This window comes from Lipophrys pholis (genome assembly GCF_963383615.2).
Source record: "Lipophrys pholis genome assembly, chromosome: 12".
NCBI lineage: Eukaryota > Metazoa > Chordata > Actinopteri > Blenniiformes > Blenniidae > Lipophrys > Lipophrys pholis.
Genome location: NC_137641.1, coordinates 26,228,863 through 26,253,731, shown reverse-complemented (window position 1 = coordinate 26,253,731; position 24,869 = coordinate 26,228,863). Strand labels below are relative to the sequence as shown.

Below are 24,869 nucleotides of genomic sequence, written 5' to 3'. Positions count from 1 at the left end.
TTGCTCATTTTGGTTTCAGATAAATACAACTGTGCAGGAAAAAAAAAAAAAAAAAAGATCTCAGCTTCTCACTGCGTCTCCTCAAATGAGCGAAAAGGCATGTTGCTGTTTGTACTGGAGTGAATGACTGAAGCGACTCACCTCGGTGAAACACAGACATTATCTCTGAATTATGTTCCCAAGAACCACTTGCTCAAAACTGCTGACTGTTACCATGGCAACAGCAAATTTTGATGGTGGACCTTGTATATCATTGTATTTTATTGCCGTTGCTGGGAAATGATTCAGAGAGCTCTCAGTCACACATGCACAAGCTTGTCGGACTGGGACACAGTGACACGCGGGGTGGCGGTCGCCCGCGGCATTGAACAGCAACAACAACATCATTTTATTGTCACGTTTTTTTCTTTCTTCTTCTTTTTTTTTTTTTTGGCAGCTTTTCATCTTTCACACCGAAACACCACTTTTAAAAAGCCTTGGAAACAGGTAAAATGCAAATTGTGTGGGCAGCACTAGAGAACAAAAGCTTAGTGACAGAAAGAAAAAAACAAAACACTACATGTTTCATTAAGAGAGAAATATCTTTAGAAATTTTGTTTTTTTTGGGAGGGGGGTAAATAAATAACATTCCCCACCCATACAACACAACTATCGGGTGATATAGTTCTGTCGTTATTGTGTAAATACCACATTTTTTATTGTTGAAGACATAAAACGTTCTTGTTGAAGACTTTTCAGGAATTAGGTTACAACAATTTAAAGTTTTTAAATTTAAATACATCTTCCCAAGCATCCCAGCTGAAGGCAGGAGACACCCTGGACGGGTCAGCAGTACATCACAGGGAAAATCCAGTTAGCACACGCTCATAAACAGTTACGGGAAATGGAGAGTCACAAATAAAACGGTATTGTTTTGTGGGAGGAAACATGCAACATTCACAGATGTAATGGTGCTATACCTCTATAACTCTGGTCTCCCTCTAAAACTTTTTGGTTTACACAAAAAAACAAAACAAAAAACCCATCTGAACCACTTATTGAGCATTTGATATTCTAAAACAAAAATATTGTGATTGTGTGCTTTTATCAAAAGCTGGCTCGGGTAAAAGAAAAGGTCAAAAATTTCCATTCGTTTACAAAGATGTTGAATAAAATGACATACTTCATATTCTGGGAGAAAGAAAAAAAAAATCCCCAAGAGCAAAAAGATTTGTTGCTTCATATAACCTGAATGCCCCTGGTTCAAATCCAGGTCAGACTTCTGTGCCTTTCTTTGCGGAGTTCTTTGTGTTTGTGCTCACGATTGAGAAAAGTGCATTTGAGGTTAATTACTCAGTCTTTCCTCTGAGTGACTCCCTTCTGGGTTCTCTGCAGTGGATTTTGCAGTGTGAACATTTCACTTGTGTTCTGTAATCGCTTCACTTTTCCGTGGTCAGTTCTGGGTAAACAAGCAGAAATGTGGAAGTCGCCTCACACGGCTACTGCCTGATAAAAGGTTAATGTCAAAGAAAAGCATTGGGACGTTCCAGCCGTGGGTCCTTAAAAAGGTTCAGAATAGGATTAAAAAAAAAAAAAAAAAAGACGTTGCGCCTATGCGCCTTAAAAAAAGAAAAAGATCTTTGAATTTATGGCTCATCACATGCTCAATTGCCAAAAGTGCTCTTATGGAAGATTAAAATGAGACGGTCTCTCACTTGCAGGACAACTCCAGAGCAGGTTTATCACCCCACAAACACTGCACCCAGGCCAGTGCCCCTCACAAGGAATATTTATTCAACCATCCAGAACTGTGGTGCACAGTTTGTTCTGGGTGTTTGATAAATGATTTATGACTAAGTTCAATTTTTGTTTAGCTTTTCAGTTTGTGCAAACAGCAGCAGAGCCAAGAATTACCCAGGCTATTGAGGTTAATATCTGCAATGTCCAAAGCAAACAAACCATGTTGGGAGTTTTATATCTCGCTGCATCGTCTTCTGTGGAATAGATAATGAACACTCATCGAGGTGACAGTAAATGAGGGACACTGACTTTACTGAGGATAATACCTGCAGAGGTAGAAGATACAGAGAGGGAAAGAAGCTGTCTTAAAACAGAGAAGAAATGTTAAAGATATGGTATTCGAACAAGGCAGGATTTAGATATTTCTCTTTACATTCAATAGAAAACAAGAAGGGGAAAAAAAACAACAATAATTCCAACTAAGCAAACATTGACGACAGTGGAAAAGAAATTCCTTATTTCTAACGAGGTTCGGCAGGACCAGGATCCAGACTGAATGTTGGATAAAAATCACTTAATATGAGTGAAGTTGTATATTTGTAGATACATTCTTGAAATGTTTTCTCAAAGCAAACTGAATCAGGTCAACTAGATTTGGATAATGGGGCGAAATGTCATCCAAGACATATGAACGGGTCCAGCTGACCTGATTCAGTCTGTTTTGAGACGCCTTCTACCCAGGAAAATAAGAATATGCAGTAGAAATGTATATTGCTTTATCCAATAGTGGGCCATCATGCATGTTGTTTCGAACTGCGGGAGCTGAAGATAACTGACATAATCATGGGGAGAACATGCAAACTTTATTTGAAAAAGACCCCCGCAAGCCCAGACTCGAACCCGGAATATTCAATTCTGTCGGGAAAGAGCAACAGCCACTATTCTACAATGTGGGCAAGACAACACGCACATGCAAAACACAAAGAATTTCAGAGTAAAACAATAGCTAGTTTAATATTTATTTTTTGATATAAAGTATTTACTAAAATGTCATTCTTGTAATAGATACAATAAGTGTTTCGCTCCTACAAAATTGCATTAAAAAAAAAGACAAACTTGAGCTGGAAAATGAAAATGTGTTGAAATACTTATGTACATCTCACCGACTTCACCTTCGATAGCATGTCGTTGTAGTTTTGGTTGATAATATGAAGAAAAGAAAAGGAACATGATAGCAAGCTTCTTGAAAGATCAGTTCAACCATAAACACAGTAAAAGCAGTAGCTTATATATATATATATATATATATATATATATATATATATATATATCTTGAAAAATACAGTTAGTAAAAATACAGCAATAAAACGTATACTATGTATTGTAACTGTTGAGTGATTTTTGTATATCGTGCATTTTTAGTTTTGCTGAATTTATCATATCATGAACATGCTTTACTGGTGAAAAGTTGGAAAGCTTCCGCCCGTTGTTCAACAATCATAATTCACCATTTCGACCCGCTTTTACGTCATAAACTCATACTCTGTCACCTCAAACGTAAGATTCATGCGGCATTTGTTCTATTTGTAGGGCGTCGCCTCATTCAAAGATGCTTCTTCCACCAGTGGAGTGAAGCTTCCCACTGTGCCGAGCCACTGCCGCCTGTTAGGACACAAATACATCGCAAAAAGTTAAAAAAGAAATCCTCCTGTCAAACCGTCAGAATATGTAATTTGTGTCACAGTGTAAATCTGCATACCGCCGTCTGTCCTTTGGAGAAATTGGCGTGGGCGTAAAGGAGCACCGCGATGTCGTTGTGTCCCGCTTCTAAAGCAATGGACAGGGCCGTGCTGCCATCCTGGTGACACATGAAATGATCCATTTTCTCATTGATCATGATCATTGATCATCACCAACTTAGTAATCATGACAATCTAAAATACAGCAATTTCAAAAAATATTGCCATGTTTCATTCGGTTAGAAGATCCTTTTATTCTTGACAATCAAAGGGAATTATCGTCACAATTACTACATTTTGAACGAAGTTTGTTCTATCGTGGCCCTGCAGAGAGGAAATCACGACTCCATGCTGTTCCTATTGTAGATGAATGCATTCTTGGTTTCATGTTATAAAAACGTCTGCTTTCAACTGTTCTTGATTAACCTGGCCGGCACAGAGTTTTAACAACCTGTGAGACATTGTAAACTAATAATAATGATGTGGAACGATTACTGAACTCTCACTAGAAAATGGGAAATCCAAACCCTGGAAATACAGCAGGAATATGTCATTTTAGTTAATGAGCCACATAGAGCTTATTTTGATCTCAAATGGTCCTTTGAATATGAATTTTTGGACAACTCCATAGGTTTTCCTTTCTTTTGGTGCAAACTGGTAGGAGTCTCTGGAATTTCTTGAGTTCACTTTAGGTCATAATTTTCTTAAAAACATTTGAAAATCTAGAGACTTATGTGTAACCAGTGCACCTCAATCATTTTCTGTCTGGTCTATTTGAAGTTGCATTGACTTTCAGGATTCTATGTTTCAATGGTTTGCTGATAAGGATGACTTTGTATAAGCCCCATAATGTGCAATTTTTCACATTGTATTATTTTACATTCATCTACACTCAAATTTAATTAAAAATTTTACAAAAAATTTAACAAATTTTTTAAATTTAATTAAATTTAATTTAATTTAATTTAATTTAATTTAATTTAATTTAATTTAATTTAATTTAATTTAATTTAATTTAAAAAATCAAGTTGAAAATTCTATTGAAAAATGTATTTATATTCATTGTGCAAAACAGTGAAATGTCCAAACGTAGTTTGTTTTGCGGCATTTTGCAGCATTCAACACACCTGTATTTTAAAATTCTGTCCGTCTGGCTTCAATTCTAACGCTACTTCATCAATAAAGCAACTCGCTCACATTGATCTGTGGGCTCAGGTCTCAGTGTCGTGTTATGTTCAGTACTCTGACGAAAACACTGCAATGCCCAGTAAGGAAATAACAAACAGTAGTTGTTATATAAAGTCTTCTATTGTAATTTTTTACATTTTCAAAATGACCCCATAGGCATGTAGCACCGCATTATGTAATAATGGTGCAATATGTAATAATGTAATACATTTTCAACGTATTATGTAATAATGCCGCATTTCGTAATAATCTGCTGCATTTTGTAATAAAATTCTTGAACGCATTTTGTAATTAAGTTTGCCGCGGTTTATAATAACTTGTTACATTTTGCAGCAGTTATTATTTTAAAGAAAATTTAATAATTTGGTGCATTATGTAATAGATTTTGCCTTTTATTCATGTACATTTAATGAGAAGAAGATTCAGTTGGACTTGAATTACATGTCACTTTGCTTCTGCCAACATATCAATGGGAGAATGCAGGGCTCTAAATCCGGTTTATCTTTTTAGGTCACCTGCCATTGTGGCTGGTAGAAGTTAGTCAGTATTTTCACCAGACATTTATTTTTTCTTGAATAAATGAAACCAGATTGTAAGTGCCACTGAGTGCATTTAATCATTTAACCCACATTTTGTGCTAACCTTTGCGATATGTAAGAAGTTATTACAAAATGCGGCAAAATTTATTCCAAAATGTGGTGTTATTGAGTTGAAAATTTATTACAGTATTACATATTGAGGCGCTTCAGACCTCTTCTAGTTTCACACAGTGGATAAAACTTCTGCCCGTCTGTGTCTCACATAGTTAAGAGCATGTTTTAAAACAACAGGTTACCCTGGTTTTCTAATAAAGCGCCTGAAACAAAATTCGACCACTTCGGAGCTTGAAGTCAACAGGCTCACTGAGGCCGTGACTCACATACACTGTCAGTCAGAGTGGCGTCACACTGGGCTTGTGCCAGCAGCAGTTTCACGATGTCGGCGTGGCCGTGCTCGCACGCACACATCAGCGCCGTGGAGCCCTCGTCGTCCTGGACGTTGACCTCCGCCCCCTGTGTGAGCAGCGCCCGCACCATGTCCATCCTGCTGTGGCTCACAGCGAGCATCAGAGCCGTCTGACCGGCCTGGACAGCGGCCGGCGAGGGCCAGATGACAAGAAACTGGATGAATGAAGCTGAATTCACACTTTTCAGGCATCATGATTATACTTTTCACAGGATTAAACTCAAAACGTGATCTCAAATATAGACTTTATATAGAGATATAGAGAATCAGTGCTACTATACAGAGAAGGAATTTACCCAAAGGAGGACAATGAAGAAAAACAACTTAACTTATAACTGTTTATGTGCTATTAAATCCCCAACTTAGCATTTGCCTGTACTTTCCACTCAAAGATCACATTTTACGACCACTTATTGTGCAAATAGATCACTGACTCTCTCTTGTTGCTGTATATCTATTCACACGGTGTGAAAGCAGTGCATCAAAACCTCAGGTTATAACAGGACACATGCAAGCGTAAAATGTTTCAGTGTGCAAACATGCATTTTAACATTGAAGACAAACTTGCATTCTAACTTAATTGAAATTGAACTGCAATTTATCTATCGAATGACAGATATATACTGTGGCTTGAGTTGCTATTATTGGTGTTTAATATGTAAAAAACAACAGATTGGGGTGTTTCTGTCTGAAGCATCCAACATTATCAATGAGATCAGTCATTTTGTCACCTCGAAGAAGAAGAGAAGACGGATATTTGTTAATAGCAATGACAATATTTAACCTCTTTATTTTACTGAATCCCCGTAAAGGTGGACCCTATTTGTCACAATATAATGGCCACAAGGGGGCCCCGAGAGACGGCTGATATTTGCTCCATATCAACAACATAACACTTAAAATTACTTAGATTGCAATGACACTTTGTGAATCCCCCTAATGGGGCCCCATTCTGTCTGCATGCTGTCTGGTGCTGCTGCTAGACAGGACACAACAAAGGACGAAAAAACAAAACAAAACCAAAACAAAGGGAGGATGAAAAACAACAATGAGACAGTGGTGAGAGAATGTCTTACAGCAAAAAGTAGTAATGTTACTCTGTTCCAGCCTATACTTTTCCTAACCACGTCTACACCTGTTACCGAATGACACAGACAGTGAAAAGCTTCTGGATCTGTACATTAATCTCAGCATTGCACCGTGTCTCTTCACTCTTCCTGTGAGACGAGCTTTTCAGCTTTAAAGCAGGTAATAACACCTTTGAGGTCACCCTTGTGCCAGGAGAAGCTCAAATGACTGATTTCACTCGTGTGATGTTTGAGGATACGCACAGAAGCTATCAGTCACTCTTGAATACTGACAACTTACCAGAGATGGAAAGTATATTTTCCAGATATCTGTACTTTTTCTGGTGAATTTCTTACTTTTCCTACCAACATTTGGTCATAAATATATGTATGTCTTACTTTAACCTCTGTGAAGATTATTTAAAGTTACAGTGAAAGATCAAAGAGGTTGAAAAATATAAGTAATCGACAATGAGTTGCAGGAGGTGGTGAATTTAGTGACGTTAATAATGATTGAATAAATTAAAGTACTATGAAATATAATTTTTTTTCTTTTACTTCTGTATTTGAGTACATTTCAGAAACTGTAATTTTGAACTTTTGCTTGTCTTTTTTTTTTTGCTCAAGTATCTTCTGCTCAAGTCAAGGATAAGAGTATTTTTGCCAACTCAGCAACTGCACTCGGCATTTCTTAAATCTTTCAAGCTCATTTAACCTTTACGCATATAACATTTTAAGATATTACAACATCCACTCATGTGAATTGCAAGCGGAGAAACTTAAACGACAGAAAAAACTACTTTCATTTGTACCACGAAAGAATCATTCACCCCCCCCCCCCCCCCCCCCCCCCCCAATCCCCCATTGTGCAGTAAAGTGCCTCACTTTCCAGAAATGGGAAGAAAAGCATCATAACCTCACCCTGACCTGGCTGGCCTTGGCATTGACGTCTCCTTCAGAGAGGAGCTGCTCCACCACGCTCATGCTCTCTACGTTCTCCACGGCGGCGAGCGCCGCCAGCATGATGGGCGTGTAACCCGCCGCGTTCTGCCGATTCACGTCGCACACTTCTGTAGGGATGAAGGTCCATCCGGGGTAGTGTGAATTAAAAAAAGAAGGAAGAAAAAAAGAAGAAAGTGTGTCACTCTTTTAACTCAATGTATTCATCAATTGAATCCATTCTAATCCAAATCGTAGTCAACTCAACATGTATTTAAAGTATCTTCATGAGTTACTGCCCTAACTATATTCTGTAACGATGGGTTCTTTTTTTCTGAGGATAAAGCCTTTGGGTTGACACGGCGTCTCGGGGTTGTTTGGTGGACTGCTGCAGCTTCTGCTCGGATATTTTCAAACTTAAAATTTTTCACCACAATAAATGCATCGAACTCTAATTTTGTCCATTGCTTCAATATAATGGTCTTGTTACTCTTTTTTTTTTTTTTTTAACCGCTCGACCAATTTCTCTTTAGCCTAACATTCCACCATTTTCACTTTAAAGTGTAATACCCCTTAAAATCAAAGAGGGCTTTGTGACCCCCCCCCCCCCCCCCCCCTTCTTTTCAAGGTGAACATTCTTCATTTAAATGTAATCACGTGACACTGAGGAATAATTGGCTTTTTGTTTTCCCCCTGTTGTTTTTGTCACTTTTATGTTTTTGTTTACAACATATTTCTATTCAACCTTCCCTTGGGGAGGAGCTTTGGGTTTGATGTCTTGTGAAAGCAATAGCAAGGCCTTGGTACAAAAGTAGGAGAACAATGTCCTTCAGCAGGACACCCATTTTGTTGAGCCCCTCTTCAATCTGTATGGAGGAAAGTTTCTGAATAGCCTGGCTCTGAAAGATCTTTCTGACCCGCATCAACCCATTCAAACTTCAAGTGCACATTCATTTCATTTATAATCCATTTTTTGAAAAATAATTAAGCAATCTGTGCTCAATATCAAGGCAGGAAGAGAAACTGTACTTACTACCAGGGAAGATTTTTAAAGGATATCAGTTTCTGTAATTACAACCAAGAGCACATGGTGTTGTGGTGCAGTTTTTAAACACACACGTGTGTGTGTTGTATTCACATATTTGTTAGACAAGCTGTGGTTACGACAAGGTTTTTTTCATAGACGCTCACAATATTACATTGTTGTTCCAGACGCAGAGTTTCACTTGCTCGGCTTTGCTCCCTTTTGCCCCCCAGTGGCCGATGGGAAGCACATTAAGCCACACACAGAAAAACCAAAACCAGAAGACTCATTTGGCTCGTGTGCAGCTGAATCATTCAACCATGTCCTTGTTTTGTTTTGTTTTTGTCTTGGGTAACTGGGGTGAAACACATCTATGCAACAGCTTTTAAACCACAGCAGGTCAAAGAGCATCAGTCAGACTATTTCTCCTTTTTTAACGATGCATCGAAGTGAAAGCAGCAGATTTGAATGACAAAAGCCATAAGAACACAACATCCTCTGCCTTTGAATGTTAATATACCTGCATCCAGCAGCTTCTTGACAACACCGAAGTTGGAGTGTGAAACGCTGTAGTGTAGAGCTGTGTTTCCGTTGCTGTCGGCCATATTGGCAATGTGTTGCAACACTGAGGGCGAAATGGCCCCAAACGTGCACAAGTAGTCCTCCACAGTGTCGGGAGAAGCCGACTTGTGACTGGACACGGAGAACCACTCCTGCTGGAGTGTGTGGAGACAATCCTGCTGCAAGGAATTAAAATAAATAAATAAATACGCAGACAGCAAAAATAAAGCACAGGTTTTTTTTAGATAATCACTCATAAATGCCTTCCAAGTTGTTGGAGTTGAGTAATCACAGCAATTTAAACTTTGGATAGATAGTAGCATTGGGTAATTGATGTGACTGAAAAAAGGCAGACAAGCAGCGTAATCAAACAATTCAAAAAGCTAAAAAAATAAGATAATGAAAGAAAAGATTTTGACGTCTGCCATTATGTTTCTCGGCATTTCTAGTTTCAACGTGATTGATTTCCCTTTCTGACATATTCCTGTTTGTGATCCTTCCCCTTGTTGTTTGGAAAGTATAGCAGAAAAGCCACTGTGCTCCAGTTCAGCAAAATAAATGTCCCCGCTGGAAAATGACCACACCGACACATTCCAGCTCTTTTTCTATCCAATGCCAATGTCATTTCTTTTTTAAATGACATACTTGTACACGCCCTGGCCCAACTTCCCTCCACACCCGTTTAGGGACATACTATTAAATGTGCACATATATCCAGGATCACGCATCTGCCCACACAGAAACCTTCAGACTGGATGAAGTGGAGAAAACGTACCAATTCCCTGCTGGATAAAGTGTTGTCATCACTCAGGTGCATCTTTAAAGCTTGGCAGGCAAAGAACATCCTTTCAGTTAACTTGTACCTGAAAATCATAAAAAAATATATGGGTTAGAAGATGATAAGAGGCGATCCTGAGCCTGGCTTTAACCCTTTTATTGACTTTTTCCACATTACCTCTGTTGTGTATTAAACTTTACAGACCCTTTAAATCGCTTGTTGGAGCCATCTTTTCCCTTTCTTGCTTGGAGTCCGTCTTGAGATGCTTCCCTCTGTGTTTTATTTCCTCTTATTTTCTCCTCTTCCTGCTCATAAGTTGAAACAGGGTCCAATCTAGGAAGGCAACACAAGAGCTCAAGACTTTTACATTTGGGCACAACACATCACAACTTTCACACTCGTTCTATTAAGTCTAAGAGTCGACCTTTGGAATACAGTATGTGGTATCCCAGTACAGTTAGTTAATGAATATATTTCCCTTTGCTCCTAACTATTTATGACTGGGGTCAGTGAAACATTTGCCCAGTAGGTGGGAATACAGGTGAAAGTAAAGACCCAAATATGCGGAATGTTAAAAACACAGACATAGGCGGAGCCTTAATATTTGTACATTTACAGGGATATATCGGAAAATAGAAATAGAAAATAGAGTCATACCACTAACGACCTGTGGGGGCAGTGTTTAGCAGTACAGCTAATGTGCAACCAGTGAAAGCAACAAAAAAAGACAACATAACTATAAACATAACAGAAAAGATGACCCCTTTGAGGAAAGACTGTCATCGTACAGTTTATCAACGTCTTCACTGGCAAAGTTGAAAACATACCTCAACAAATCAGACATGTATTATTAATTATACATGTATGGCTGCAGTACAAAAAGTTACGAAAGTTCCATCCAGGTGTTGCATGTTTCTTTACAGTGCAACACACTGTTGGAGGCATTTTAATACGCACCCTGTCGTCACTTTCAAAAACTTCATGTTTTTTCTGTTGCTGCTGCAGCTCTGGTCCCCGTTCTGCTTCTTCATCACAGGCCGAGGCTTACCAGCATTATTTGACCCGTCTAGAAACAGCAACACAAGCCTCAGTAACACAATTCATTTTTAACAACGTGTCACCTAAACTTTTAAAAAACAAACAAATAAGATGTTTTCTGTGTGTGAGTGCTTCGTGACGGAAAACCTCTTCATTTCAATTTTAAATGGTGCCACTTTTATTAGGAACATGCGCTTGGTGGGTGAGCAGCAGGACTGAGCATGTAGTGTGCTTCTGTCTCTCCTTTCAGGCTCCTTGGCTTCCCCTCCTCATGTTTGCTTGCTGTTCTTCACCCTAATGTCTTTCACCTGTGCCTGAGTGTGTGATTGTTGTCACCTGGTGGCTTTAGTATATATATTGGGCTTTTGCTGTGTGATTCTGATGGCCAGTCAGTCTGCGGTTTTCTGTCTCTACCGTCATGTGCTTCGGCACTTCAGAGTCTTTTTGTCGTTATCGCTCTCCTTAGACTTTCACCTTTCAGATTCTTCGATTTTTGGTTTCCCCTTTTTTAATAAAATGACAACCTTGGTTTCCAACCACGTTGTCTGGCATTATGAGTCCACCTCTCTCGGCCTAAACGTGACAATGTCATGGTGTTGACGGAGAAGATTTAGCAGATTTTTAATGAAGGAAATACAATTGGCTTTACCACTCATCCCACAAATGCATGTCCCTAACAAACAAGGTACTATTTAAAATCCACAGAAGCAGCATTGTTACAAGAAAGCCACAATCTACCAAACACAATTCTCTTACTTTTTCTGTGCTACGTTTACCTCTAATTAAGTTTGACTTGTTGCAAACCTAACTACGCATTCCTCCAAATCTGTCGTCCTCATTTAAAGAGCCACAGCTCTCCCTGACACTGGTCCCTCCTACGACGTCTTCAGTTTTAGATCCAGAGCCACAAACTGCCATGCGGTCCGAAAACCATATACCATTCCAAACATTGCGAGTGTATCCTTCACAGAGTCCACTTGCCAAGCCAACGATAACCACTTCCCCCTGAACCCAGAGTATAAGTTTAAACTGCGCCTTGGGAGTGGCCTCAAAGTCAAATATTTTAAAGCTAAAAATACTTTTTAACACTCCCAGCAAGATGTACTCCGGACATGACTGCTTGGAATTACAAAACATCAGCTTAAACATGCCTGATTACCTTGCAGAGCAGAGGATGCCTGCTCCTCCAACATTTTAATCATTCTTTTCACTTCCGATTCATTACCGCCCTGTTGGCAGTGTCCTGGACTCAATTTGTCACACTGAGGAGATTCAAGTGGAACAGGAGACGGATCCTGAATGTCTCTGCTTGCTGCAGGAGGGAAAAAAGAGAGTATTTATTTATTTATTTTTTTTAAATGTATGCAACTGGTTTTGTAGATAAGAATTACATTCAGCACACTGTGATAAAGGATGAGTTATGTTTACCTCGGCTGATTTGTGGGTGGGACAACTGAAATCAGATGTCTAAATATCAATTAACTGAAATCACATGATTAACACTTTCTCAGGAAAGTAACCTTGAGGCCTGAAAAAGTTGATTCAGCTAACTGGCTTATTTTACTGTGGTAAAGCTACAAACATCAATAAAAGCTTGTAGGTTTGCCAGTTGAGAATTGAGTTTGAACGTCTTAAAATATCCTTTGGAGGAAAAATGTTGATGAAATTCAAAAATATGAAGGTCGAACTATTTTGTATCAAAGTTGAAGGAATTTAAATCAAATGCTGTGATATCAGCTTTTTCCAGCATGCTGCAGTGAGTAATATGTAAATGTAAATGTTACATGTGAAGATATGATGTGTGATAGCACAGACTTTTACTTTATTTAATTTTTTTGTCTGAATATGCCAGGAAAACCGAAGCTGTTTTTTTTTAAACTACACCAGGATTTTGGTAAATTAAAGCAATTAAAGGATTTTGGTTACAATCTGTTTTTGCAATTTTGCATTAGAACAATAGATACATTTAAGTATTGATCTGCACATCACAAACTTTCACATTTGGTTTTAAACTATTCCAACAATTTAGGATCAGTGGGCTTCAAATGGCAGGGAAATCAGCACAAAAACAGCGAAATAAATTAAAATGAAAAAAGTTTAAATGAATAATACAGTTTTAAAACAATTGTAAATGAAATGAAACAAAATGTCTAGTAAGTAAACATGTCATCATAGTATTCTATTCACATAAACCTCTAATCACTGGCTCTTAATTGAAACTGAATATGATTAGTGTTACCGGTTGGCTGAGGATTGTGCTGATGGAGTTCTTCCTCTCCTTGTGTTGCAGCGTTGTTGTTATAGGTCAGCTGGGAGCCGCTATTCCCTCGGCTGCTCTTACTGTCCGTGCAGTCCACTGTCAGGAGGTCACCGTGCTCCCGAAGGAGCCACTGCATCTTCTCTATGTAATGGTTAAGCTCCTGGTCCCACTGCAACTGTGTAGTTTTCTGGATCTTCTGGTCGGGTCCACTGCACAAAACTGACAGCTCCCGTATCCTTCCTTCGCCGACCCCGACGCTCTTTGTCTTGACGGGGTCCGGAAGATGAGACGGTCCAGAGGCCATGTTCCGAGTATTCAGTCCAACCAGGAAATTATCATTGATGTTAGTGAAACCGACTCCAGTGTCTCTAGTTGCCTTCATGGCGGTTTCTGGTGTTTGTTTTGAAACACCCAGATTTGCACCCACGCCAATTGTTCGGGTCTCTGTCACGCGTTTGATGTCTTGGACCCCGCCGCCCACGGATACCGTTCGAGTGAGAGTGTTTGTGGTGTTGGTGTGCTTGTCCTGGGTGCTGAGGAGCGTATTGGTGCTGGAATCGGCACAGAAAGCATGGTTGGTGTTGGTGAAGCGAGTGACTGAACTGGACAAAGTGTTGGTGCGCCGTGAAGCGGTCTGGGGCGATGCCATAATTCCCAGATCAACCCCTCTGATTGGATCTGTGGTCATACCTTGGGAAATCACTTCTTTGGCCTCACTTATGGTCACATTAACCGAACAATCGCCACAAGCCACTGCATGACCCTCTGCCTTTTCCTCCTTAGACATCAGCTGCTTCACTGGCTCCTCTGTGTTGCTTTCTGCATCGCACACTTTCACCTCTGTCCCAACTCCTTGTGTGCTTGTAAAAACATGGCTCCCCACTGCCTTATCCCGAGTCTCCACTCGCTCTCTGACCTCCCATCGGTTCATAGGTACATCTGGCCCCGTGCAAACATTCGTCAGTGACGGTTCACAGGATACTCCCACAGTCTTCAGCTCTGTGGCTTCACCTGTGCAGGTATCTCGAAGCTCTGTGTGATGACCCACTCCCTGACTGGTGGTGTGAGGCCTTGCCTCTGTGCCGATGCTTGCAGTGGACGGCCTGGCGGAGCAGGCCTTATCAACCCGATTTCTAACTCCTGCCGCCTGAAGCTCCAGTTTCAGACGGATCAACTCTGTTTGGAGAGCTGATTCTTTTAATTCTGCCTCCAAGTGACAGATTCTCTCCTTTAAGGCAGCGTTTATCAGCTGTTGGAGCTCCAGCTCGGCCTCCTGTTCGGTGTGAATCCCAAGATTGACTTCAGACACTTCCGTAGCGGTGGATCGTGTCTCTACCTGATCAGTATTGACATATTTGTTTTCTTTGAGGGGTTCAGATATGTCTTCGTCCATGCCAACTGCAACTGACTTGACAGCTTTGTCATAGTTGGGGGATTTATTTTTTCCATGTGATACCACTAAATGTTCACCTTTGATGGCTCGATCCCACGCCCACATCTCCTCAGTCAGTTGTCTGAAGTCGGCGTCGTCGTTTTCATCTTCACTGTTCACCTCGATGTCACTCCCCTCTGTGCCATATGCTCTTTTCCAAACCACCTCATTTGAGCGTTCATTGTTGCCTTGTTTCCTGACCTGAGAAGCTAGTTGCCTTTTCTCCTCCTGAAGCACTGAGATTTTCACCTGCAGGACAGGGATGAGTTTCACCTGCTCCTCCAGCTCTTTCAGCCTTTGCAGAGCTACGACCATCTGGTCACGGACATGCTGCAGGTGCGTGGGGCCGCTACCAGTGACGGGAGTGCTTCGACCAGAGCTCTGTGGGCTCAGCCGCAGGCAGCCTGTACTTCCTCTGCTGCTAAGGGATGAGTTAAGGTAGAGGTGCGTATCAGATCCTGTACCAGCAGGCTTGTTCCCATTGTTGTTGTGATTATACGCCCCCAAGCCGGTGAAGGGTGAGAGCGACCCAGGGGAGCTCACACCTCCAAAGCTGGCCAGTCGTCGACGGGGGTACGGCTGGGGTGGCTGACCGGTCACTTCCTGGGTCGACTGCTTGGCGGTCTCCGCACAAGTATTTTCCATCACAGGGCTTTGTCGTTGTGAGGCGAGAGATCTGGCAGCAGGCTGAGGCTTTAACTCAGAAAGTATTTGAGAGGTTGGTTGAACTTCACTCCTGGAGGGTTTGTTTTCCAATGAGCTGGTGTGCGCTGGAGGAAGAGGGGGTCTGCCTCTAGCCGTAGAAGACATGCCAAGCAGTCTCGTGTCATCACTGACAGATGGCGATAAGGACTCTGCAGAATGCCACTGGCTCGACGAGATGCCGCTCTGCGATTTTTCTGCATTATTGACGGCCACTCTGGGCCTCCTCCTGAGGCTTAGTCGCTTAATGGCGGCGCAGTTTTGGAAACCTTCCACACACTTGAGGTGGTCCACGTCTGGCAGATAACTGAAATCAATCCCACCAAAGTCCGGGATGCACTCCTCTGTGCTTTGACCTGTCACGCCAACAGAAGAATCGGCTGAATTTCTTAGTCTTGCATATAAAGAGTCATAAAGAACCCAAAAAAAATAAGCACTTGGCTGAAAAGCTGAGAATCTAAACATAATGAAGGCTCATAAAAAGCTAAGTCAACCAACTATTGAGAGTCCCTACATATTTAATATTTCCCCCCATATTTAAAAGCAGGTTTTATAATTCATTCAATTTCAAATTCAAAGATATTTCTTCTATTTTAAACAATCTAAATAGCAAACATTGAGGTTGTTTTAAACCATTTTAACCCCTGAAAGCATTTTTTGCTTTAAGACGTTCCCCAGGAGTTCAATGTAGATGGAAACCCTGCAAAAGTTTTAACTGAACTCTAATCCTAGAGAACAAATCACTAATACTGAAAACATAGAGAGCTCTTTAGACTTTATCACAAACTATTGTAGAGAAAAAACCAACAACATGCTAAATATCTGAACTCCGCAGCTTCATACTGCTTCAGTTAAAAAGCTTTTTATCTTCTGCACTCACCTCAGTAAATGCTCATCAGAGAACGTTTCTACTCCAATCTCCTCAAAATGTCTTTGACGATAATCTCTGAGAGTCGCCCTCTCAAGAGGAGGAGAGACAGGGGAGGACTTTCCAATATTGTAGACACTGTTTTCAGCAGTCACTTCTCTTCAAATGGTATGTCTCTCTACATAGACTGAGCCCACTCTATAATTACTGTGCAACTCTCTCTCTAAAATGGCCAACCATTCTCCTGGCAGCTTGTCCTAACCACAGACATCTCCCAAGCATTTAAGCCGGTGGATAAACATAAAAAAAACAAAAAAAAAGCCAAGCAGATGCTTGAAATAATTTCATTGTAATTTATTGAATGTACATCATGCTGATAAAGAGCCTATTTTTTTTTTTTTAGAACATTCCCATCAATAAACTAAACATTAAATATAATTTACTTACAGAAAAGCATAGAAATTACATGCACATCCAAACTATTGCTACTGGTATAAAAGAAATAATAGTTACCTGACATATTTCTCATGATGTGACTGCCTCGAGCCATGAATGTGTCCAGAAAGTATCACAAATGCAGGTTTATATCAACAACAAATCTTGATCTGAAAATGGAAAGAAAATGACCGTAAAATTAACTTCACATCGTGATTGGCAGCTTCTTCAAGTGGCCTCTCGATGCCTCCCTCATCCCTTGCGCAGCACAGACTCCAGCAGTCAATAACGGCTATAACATTACAACGCTTGCATAAAGGAAATGCAATACCGGGCCGTGACACATTATCGTTAATTCTGCGAAAGTACAGAGAGCGAAAAAGCTGAGAGCAGGACAGTGACTCACCCCGGTGCTATGCTGTATCACTTTCTAATCAGTAAGCATGTTTTGTGCACAGCTTGCTTTCTAGAGGCCCCCTTCCTTTATGTAATACTAATACGTTTCTCCTTTGACAGAAAGTCAACTATCTATAAGCATATTATGTAAAAAAAACCCTGACATTTCCTACTTTCACAGAGTTGTATATTTTTCATTAATGTAATAAAAAAAAAGAAATATAATGTCAAAAAGCAGGAAGAAATTACTATTGCAACAACACATCATCAGTAGAGTAAAACTAACCTGTCTTATGCAGTTGCATGCTGTTATAGGTTGCCATTCATACCGGGCATTTGAAGACTTGAAGATATTTTTTGGTCTCTCCCAAGACTAAACAATTATCAACCAGCTAATCCGAGATACATTGGTGTAAAATAAATCCATCTGAAGACTTATTTTCATCTGAAGCCTGTGCGAACAAGTTGAAATGGCATCGAGCCTCAGGCAATAAATCCAAAATGTTTACCGAGTTGCCTTTAGAGTCGCCACATTGGCCAAAAGCACCATTCCTGCTGCTCGCAGATGAGCTTTAAAGGGTTATTTGGGAAAAAAATAACCCCATTTGGAGGAAAAAGAGGCAAATCCGCAGTTACGAGACAGATGGAAACACATACAATCTGAATGTTAGTAACACAAGGACAGATACAGGGTGAGACATTTTATAACCCAGAATTAAATTTATGGGTACGTTCTGTGTTTTCTACTGAACTCCAACACACAGTTTGAACATAATACAGAAACAACAAACTTTAGGAATGCTCAAAGCATCCCCATACATCATCAGCTCTCATATTTAGACTGACCTGCAGACACAAACTGAGGCTTTTCATCTGGGAGGCGATTTATTCTGATCTCAAGCCAAAAGTCGTTCTCAACAAGTCTCTGGCCTACTTGAAAATCACAAGATCTTCTGGGGTCCACCCAACACTAAAATCTCAAACCTGAGTGAAATACAAGCCTGAGATTAATTCTACAGAAGTTCAACATACTTGTGAGACTTTCAAGTTGTGTGGCAAGAAAATGCCCTTGAATCAGTTACGGTGTGAAGGATCTGGTTTGAAATGTGATCCGTTCTGCAACCATGTCACAAGTACAGACAAACATAATGTACTTTGCCAGGAATCTCGAATACATCTTTAAACATATGCAGTGCTGCAGAGAAAAAAATCTTAACCTTAAGATAATGACTCCATCAAGAGCTAATTTGAGTTTGAAGTTTGCACATCTGAACCTGCAGTAGTAACTTTGACTTATTAGAAAAAAACAAACACTTTTCTTTGTTTCTTTACAAGCGACATGCACTGATTTGTAGCACGCTTCTCAAAAAGAGACATCCAAAGACCTTCAATCAAACACGAGTATTTTGCATCATCAGACTGAAAGTGGGTCCAGAGTCCTCTCAAAGACTTATTATTATTCACCAGTCCCCTGGGAGACAAATTGCCCACAAATAGAGATGATTTAGTTCTCTGGCTACTCTTATTGGCGAGGGTGCCCAGCCAAGGTCTTTTCAAAGTCGACTAACTCAAAGTCAAATTGGCAGAGTGCAGAGCCATCACTTTACCGTTACCATTATACCACCTGTCGGCAAGGAAGGGGAATCCATTTATAAGCTTTATCAAGGTGTGAAGAATAATATCAGGGAGGCAGGAAGTCAGTTCAATAGATGAAGGATCGTAAACATGAAAGTAAAACTATACAGAATGGCTACAAACAAAAACATTATATAATTTCACCAAATCCTTGGATTCACATAGTTTTTGTTTTTGTTCACCCAATCATCCTCTCATTAAATCGGTTGGATGGTTTTCTCTTGATATTTCACTTTTTTTTTATACTGGTGCTCATAACAGGCATGAATGTCAAAACACATACAGACTGTCTCAGAAAATTAGAATATTGTGATAAAGGTCTTTATTTTCTGTAATGCAATTAAAAAAAAAAAAAAGTCATACATTCTGGATTCATTACACATCAACTGAAATATTGCAAGCCTTTTGTCATTTTAATATTGCTGATTATGGCATACAGCTTAAGAAAACTCAAATATCCTATCTCAAAATATTAGAATATTTCCTCAGACCAAGTAAAAAAAAAAGATTTATAACAGCAAAACAAAATCAAACATTTGAAAATGTCAATTAATGCACTCAGTACTTGGTTGGGAACCCTTTTGCACGGATTACTGCATCAATGCGGCGTGGCATGGAAGCAATCAGCCTGTGGCATTGCTGAGGTGTTATGGAGGCCCAGGATGCTTCAATAGCGGCCTTTAGCTCATTTGCATTATTGGGTCTGGTGTCTTTCAGCTTCTTCTTCACAATACCCCACAAATTCTCTATGGGGTTCAGGTCAGGGGAGTTGGCAGGCCAATCGAGGACAGTAATGCCATGGTCAGTACACCAGTTACTGGTGGTTTTGGCACTGTGGGCAGGTGCCAGATCATGCTGGAAAATGAAATCATCATCTCCATAGAGCTTTTCAACAGATGGAGGCATGTAGTGCTCTAAAATCTCTTGGTACACAGCTGCATTGACTCTGGACTTGATGAAACACAGTGGACCAACACCAGCAGCTGACATGGCTCCCCAAACCATTGCTGACTGTGGGAACTTCACACTGGATTTCAAGCAACTTGGATTGCTCCTCTCCAGCCTTCCTCCAGACTCTAGCGCCTTGACTTCCAAATGAAATACAAAACTTGCTTTCGTCTGAAAACAGGACTCTGGACCACTCTGCAACTGTCCAGTGCTTCTTTTCCATAGCCCAAGTCAGACGCTTCTTCCGTTGTCTTGAGTTCAGGAGTGGCTTGACCATGGGAATACGGCTATTGTAGCCCATTTCCCGGACACGTCTGTGAACGGTGGCTTTTGATACCTGGACTCCAGCTTCAGTCCACTGTCTTTGAAGCTCCCCCAAATTCTGGAAGCGGCTCTTCTTCACAATGCTGTTAAGGCTGCGGTCCTCTCTCTTGGTTGTGCAGCGTTTCCTGCCACATTTCCTCCTTCCAACAGACTTTTTGTGAATGTGCTTTGAAACTGCACTCTGTGAACAGCCTGCTCTTTTAGAAATTTCTTTTTGTGTCTTACCCTCCTGATGGAGGGTGTCAATGATGGTCCTCTGGACAGCAGTCAGGTCAGCAGTCTTCCCCATACTTGTGATTTAGTTTACTGAACCAAGCTGAGTGTTTTTAAAGGCTCAGGGAAACCCTTGCAAGTGTTTCGAGTTAATTAGACGATTCAAGTGATTAGTTAAATAGCCTGCTAGTATACTTTTTCATGATATTCTAATATTTTGAGATAGGATATTTGAGTTTTCTTAAGCTGTATGCCATAATCAGCAATATTAAAATGACAAAAGGCTTGCAATATTTCGGTTGATGTGTAATGAATCCAGAATGTATGACATTTACATGTTTTTAGTTGCATTACAGAAAATAAAGGACTTTAACACAATATTCTAATTTTCTGAGACAGTCCTGTATGCATGCAGCGTGTATATATACCCCATGTGGCAAATCTGCACTTAACAAGTGATCTGATAAGATTCACTGAAACAACGAATACATTTTGAGAAAAAGTAAAAATATTGAAGTCATGTGACTCTTTAATTTCCATCATTAAAACGATTTTCTTTCAATTAAAAAAGTAGGTCAAATCAATAATAAACAGTAAACATTTACATTAATACATGTTTTGTGGTTAGGAGTGAATGTGTCTGTGGTTATTTGTCTCTTTGTAAGATGAATATTTTTTTTTTCACATATCCTTTTCTTTGGTGTAGTTCTGTTTAAACCAGCGTTTATGTTTTGTTTGTTGTTTTAAATCAGATTGATTCTGATTTTGCTACTTTAATATTGTGTTTATTTGTTTCCTTCAGGCTTTTTCAATCCACGGTGTATCTTTAAATGTATTTTTCCATTTCAACCTTTATGCTATCTTGTACTTCCTTGATTTTCTCTGCTGCCACTGCTATAACCTGCACGAATAGTTTATTTATTCAATTTACCTTCTTTTTTTTTCTCTCTTTTTTTAAATCACCTTCTATCACATCAGTTCTCACAGTTTTGGGACAATAGGATCCAAACTCTGACAAACAGGAGTCACAATGTTGCTGAAGTCTGACGCCTTGTGGTCACAGTGACGAACATTTAAAACTGTAAGAAGTTAAAGACATGGGGTGCATCCGAATAGTCACTCCTATCTCCTTTAGCCTAAGAAACACTGATGCATCCTTATCAAAGACGTTGAGATCATGCTGCCCCACAATTATGAGCATGTCTATGAGCATTCAGTGGATGTTGTCAAATAAACACAGTAAAGTCAAATTTTTGTGCAGTCTATTCTCAGTTTGCATTGGTTATTTATTCACCTGGAAGCCTCTTTTCCTTTGATTTAAATTCAAACCTTGTGACATTTGAAATTATATCAGCGTATAGAGGCACAGGGGAAAGTGTTATAAATGTGCATTTTTGTAGTCCATTTTCTTATAATTGTAGGTTTTTCACCACTAACCTGCGCCGCCGTCACATTGTTATTACGTCACCTAGTGAAAGTGTAGTCCGACAGTCACAAACAACGTCATCGCCTTTCACTAACTCCTTTAGGAAGCCTCCGAACACCTTTCCTTACCTTTAGGGTTAAGGTAAAGTCGATAGGAAAGGAGAAAGGAGGGACTATTCGAATGTACCTATGGTGTTTCTTGCATTAGATAGTTCAGATCTTTTGCTTTTAATGTGCATATAAACTCACCTGTCAGCCTGCATTACCTGTTTCCAGCTAAAATAATAATAACACACTCACCTGTGCAGAGATAAATGTCAACACCTACATGTTGAGCTGGTGTCCAAGTTAAAAAAAAAAAAAAAGTATTGCCATTTCAGTTCAGAATTTGTAAAATACTACCTTTTCAAGCACTGATTCAACATCTTTAACCCCATTCGAGTATTCCTTTTGGGCTGGTTCTTTTCGGTCCCTCCTGAGAAGTTTTCACCCCCATGCAGGTACAGGATGCACACTGCGCATGCGCAGACGGCCGTCAACCTGCAACACAGGCGCTCTTGGGAGTCAGTCAGGTGATGCAAACTAAAATATTGATGATGTGTTTTACTCGGTTACACACACACACACACACACACACACACACACACACACACACACACACACACACACACACACACACACAATCTCCACATCATCTTTGTCTGTCCTGACCCTGAATCTTCTGCTTTCAGAAGTGAGGACTTATAGTAAATACATATATGTTGCATCTGTTTGCGCTGCATCCCGTCAACGTAGATGCAGCTTCACCCACAAATTAATTAAATGACCACTGAAAAATGAAGCTGCTCGCTTCTGCATCTTGCAGTTCGTCCTGTTTTGATGCTGTTAAAAGTTAAGATTTAATTGCAATGACTCCAGGAAGTTTATTCAGTAGAACTGTGAAAATTATTCAACAGAACTGCTTCTGCAGAGTTGTCAGCAATAATTTACCTGGATTTCAACAGCGCATCGAAGACTTCGTCATGTGTAAACTACACAGCGACATCGTGTGGACATATTGCAGAATTACATTATGTGCCTCAATCTACGCCACAGGAAAAAAACACACACTCAGTTACTTAAAAGACAAAAAATCGTTTCAAAGGACAGTTTGAAGTTGTTTTTTTCCAGGATCACTCCTTTTGAAATAATGAAAATATATAACATTGAAATTATTTTATTGACTAATCATATAGTGTTCAGCATGGAAATCCTATGTAAAAAAACAACCTTAACCTGCCTCCAATTCCTCTATTGTCATATCTATGTTGTATTTATATGTACTGTGATCAATTGTGGTATCAAAATATTTGAAAAATTATGTCATTTTCCAAAAAAGACTCAAATCAAGTGAACCTTGTGCACTGACTGAGGGGGGTTCCCAATGTAAAGGAGCAAAATACGCCAGTGCTTGTATCAATACTTGGCACAAACGTTAAAAATTCTCCACAAGCAGCACTGAGTTTGATTCGTCACACGGCTATTGTTTGGTGTCTTTGGCCATTGCCATTAACACAACATTGTCAGTTTGGGGAAAATATATGCAAGAATCTAAGTTATTAAGTTTCCAAATGTGGTCAGTCGTCCAATAAATGGTTAAAGCTTCTCTTTAAGAGCAGATGTTATAAATATACACACACGGTCCAATCTTGCCAAGTGGTGAGCCTGCAAAAGGTAAAAATTGTAAAGAGAAAATTAACGGCACGTTCTTGTTGAAAGTGACCCTTGATGTTCCCAATTGGTTTATATTGGTTTAGATTTTTCCATTTAGTTTTAGAAAAAGGAGCCGAAAGAGAGTATATTTGTTTTGATTGCGCCTGCTCCTGCTCTCTATATTGCTTTTTCCTACTATTCCAGTCTAGTTGCGTTGAAACTTAATTGTATGTGTCCATGGATCTAAAATGAATGTAAGCACTCTGATTTGAACTTTGAATTATACCGAGGTGGAGAAGAAAATACAAATTACCGCATATTAATGCCGCCGTGTTTTGTTTGCGGACAACACTTTTTACTGAGTCTATAACATTTCTCGTGTTGAGTTAGCGTCAATCCATTTTCTACGTTTCTTTATCCAACTCAGGGTCACTGGACACGGAAGTCGATCCCTGCTGACCATAGGTGAAGGACAGGACACACCCTGGCCAAACACAGAAAGACAAGACCGTCACATTCAGAACTACAGGCAGTTTACAGACATGCATGGAAAACATTACCTGGTACCTATACCAGGTGCTTCTCAATTTATACACTGAATCCGAATCATTAAACACGGGACGTGATGTTAAAGTGACTTTTATGCCAAAAGATGGTAATCAGGTGAGGTTTACCGTTTGAGAGTGGCGTGGGAGCGATGTCTCAGGTGTGGGAAGGATGTAACTTTTAGGACAAATCATCACAAGATACACTTGAGATATATTCCTAATACGTTTAACCCAAAACACCAGGTGTATGTTAATATCCGTAGCTACTCCCCACCGTGTCAGTCGTTATTTCAACCGATTCTCTTGCTGAGTTCAAGGTTCGAGCTTTGTTGTGAAACACGTCAGTGACTCGTTTTGCGTAAGCTGATGATGTAAGTGACTCAATGAGCCACGAGAAGATGTCTACCATGATACATTGGGGGCACAGAAAATCACCACAAATTTAAAATCATCTGCATGCCGAGGCACACAGACGCAGTATGTCCCACCACGTCCTCTGTCGGTGTTTGTCTTGCTCGTACATGTTTATGGCCACTGAAGACATCAGGTAGAGAGTAGACAAGGACAAAGAGCTCTGATTTGAACTTTACACTTCTTCGGGAACATGCAGGGGAAGCTTGTTTAAGCAGGCTGAGTAGATCGGGAAATGTGCTGAGGTGGTCACATACAGAACAAGTTGTTTTTTCTGTTGAAATCTAATTGAACTTAATAAGTAATACAACTTATTTTCCATGATTGCACCCCGGCATGTGTAAGTTTTGGCCTGCAAATGCAATAAGTTGTTACATTTAAACGAAGCAATCAAAGTGAGTTAATGTAATAGTTGCATGGAAAAAAAAAAAAAAAAAGAGTCATGCAACAAACTAGAATAGTGTTTGTTGATACTGTCAGGGGGGGAAAAAAGGAATGAACTATGTTTTAAACAGTTTCTGT

At 39.9% G+C, this 24,869-nt stretch overlaps 1 protein-coding gene across 4 annotated transcripts; it reads right to left on the bottom strand.

The window, feature by feature from the left end:
• Window positions 1-2,181: 2,181 nt before the first annotated feature.
• On the bottom strand, window positions 2,182-16,488 carry LOC308118248 (KN motif and ankyrin repeat domain-containing protein 1-like). 4 transcript variants are annotated; one of them, XM_080477589.1, is made up of 11 exons: window positions 16,333-16,488; window positions 13,298-15,808; window positions 12,218-12,370; window positions 10,978-11,086; window positions 10,198-10,353; window positions 10,018-10,105; window positions 9,202-9,421; window positions 7,646-7,788; window positions 5,570-5,770; window positions 3,479-3,577; window positions 2,182-3,381 (listed from the first exon to the last, which is right to left on the bottom strand). In XM_080477589.1, exons 2-11 carry the CDS (start codon window positions 15,558-15,560, stop codon window positions 3,319-3,321), a joined length of 3,495 nt encoding a protein of 1,164 aa, XP_080333715.1. In that variant the 5' UTR covers window positions 15,561-15,808; window positions 16,333-16,488; the 3' UTR covers window positions 2,182-3,318. The 4 variants fall into 4 exon arrangements, with proteins under 4 accessions (XP_080333715.1, XP_080333716.1, XP_080333717.1 ...); XM_080477590.1 differs by having other exon boundaries at window positions 7,640-7,788; window positions 10,225-10,353; XM_080477591.1 differs by having other exon boundaries at window positions 7,640-7,788; window positions 9,202-9,418; window positions 10,225-10,353.
• Between the last annotated feature and the right edge of the window lie 8,381 nt (window positions 16,489-24,869).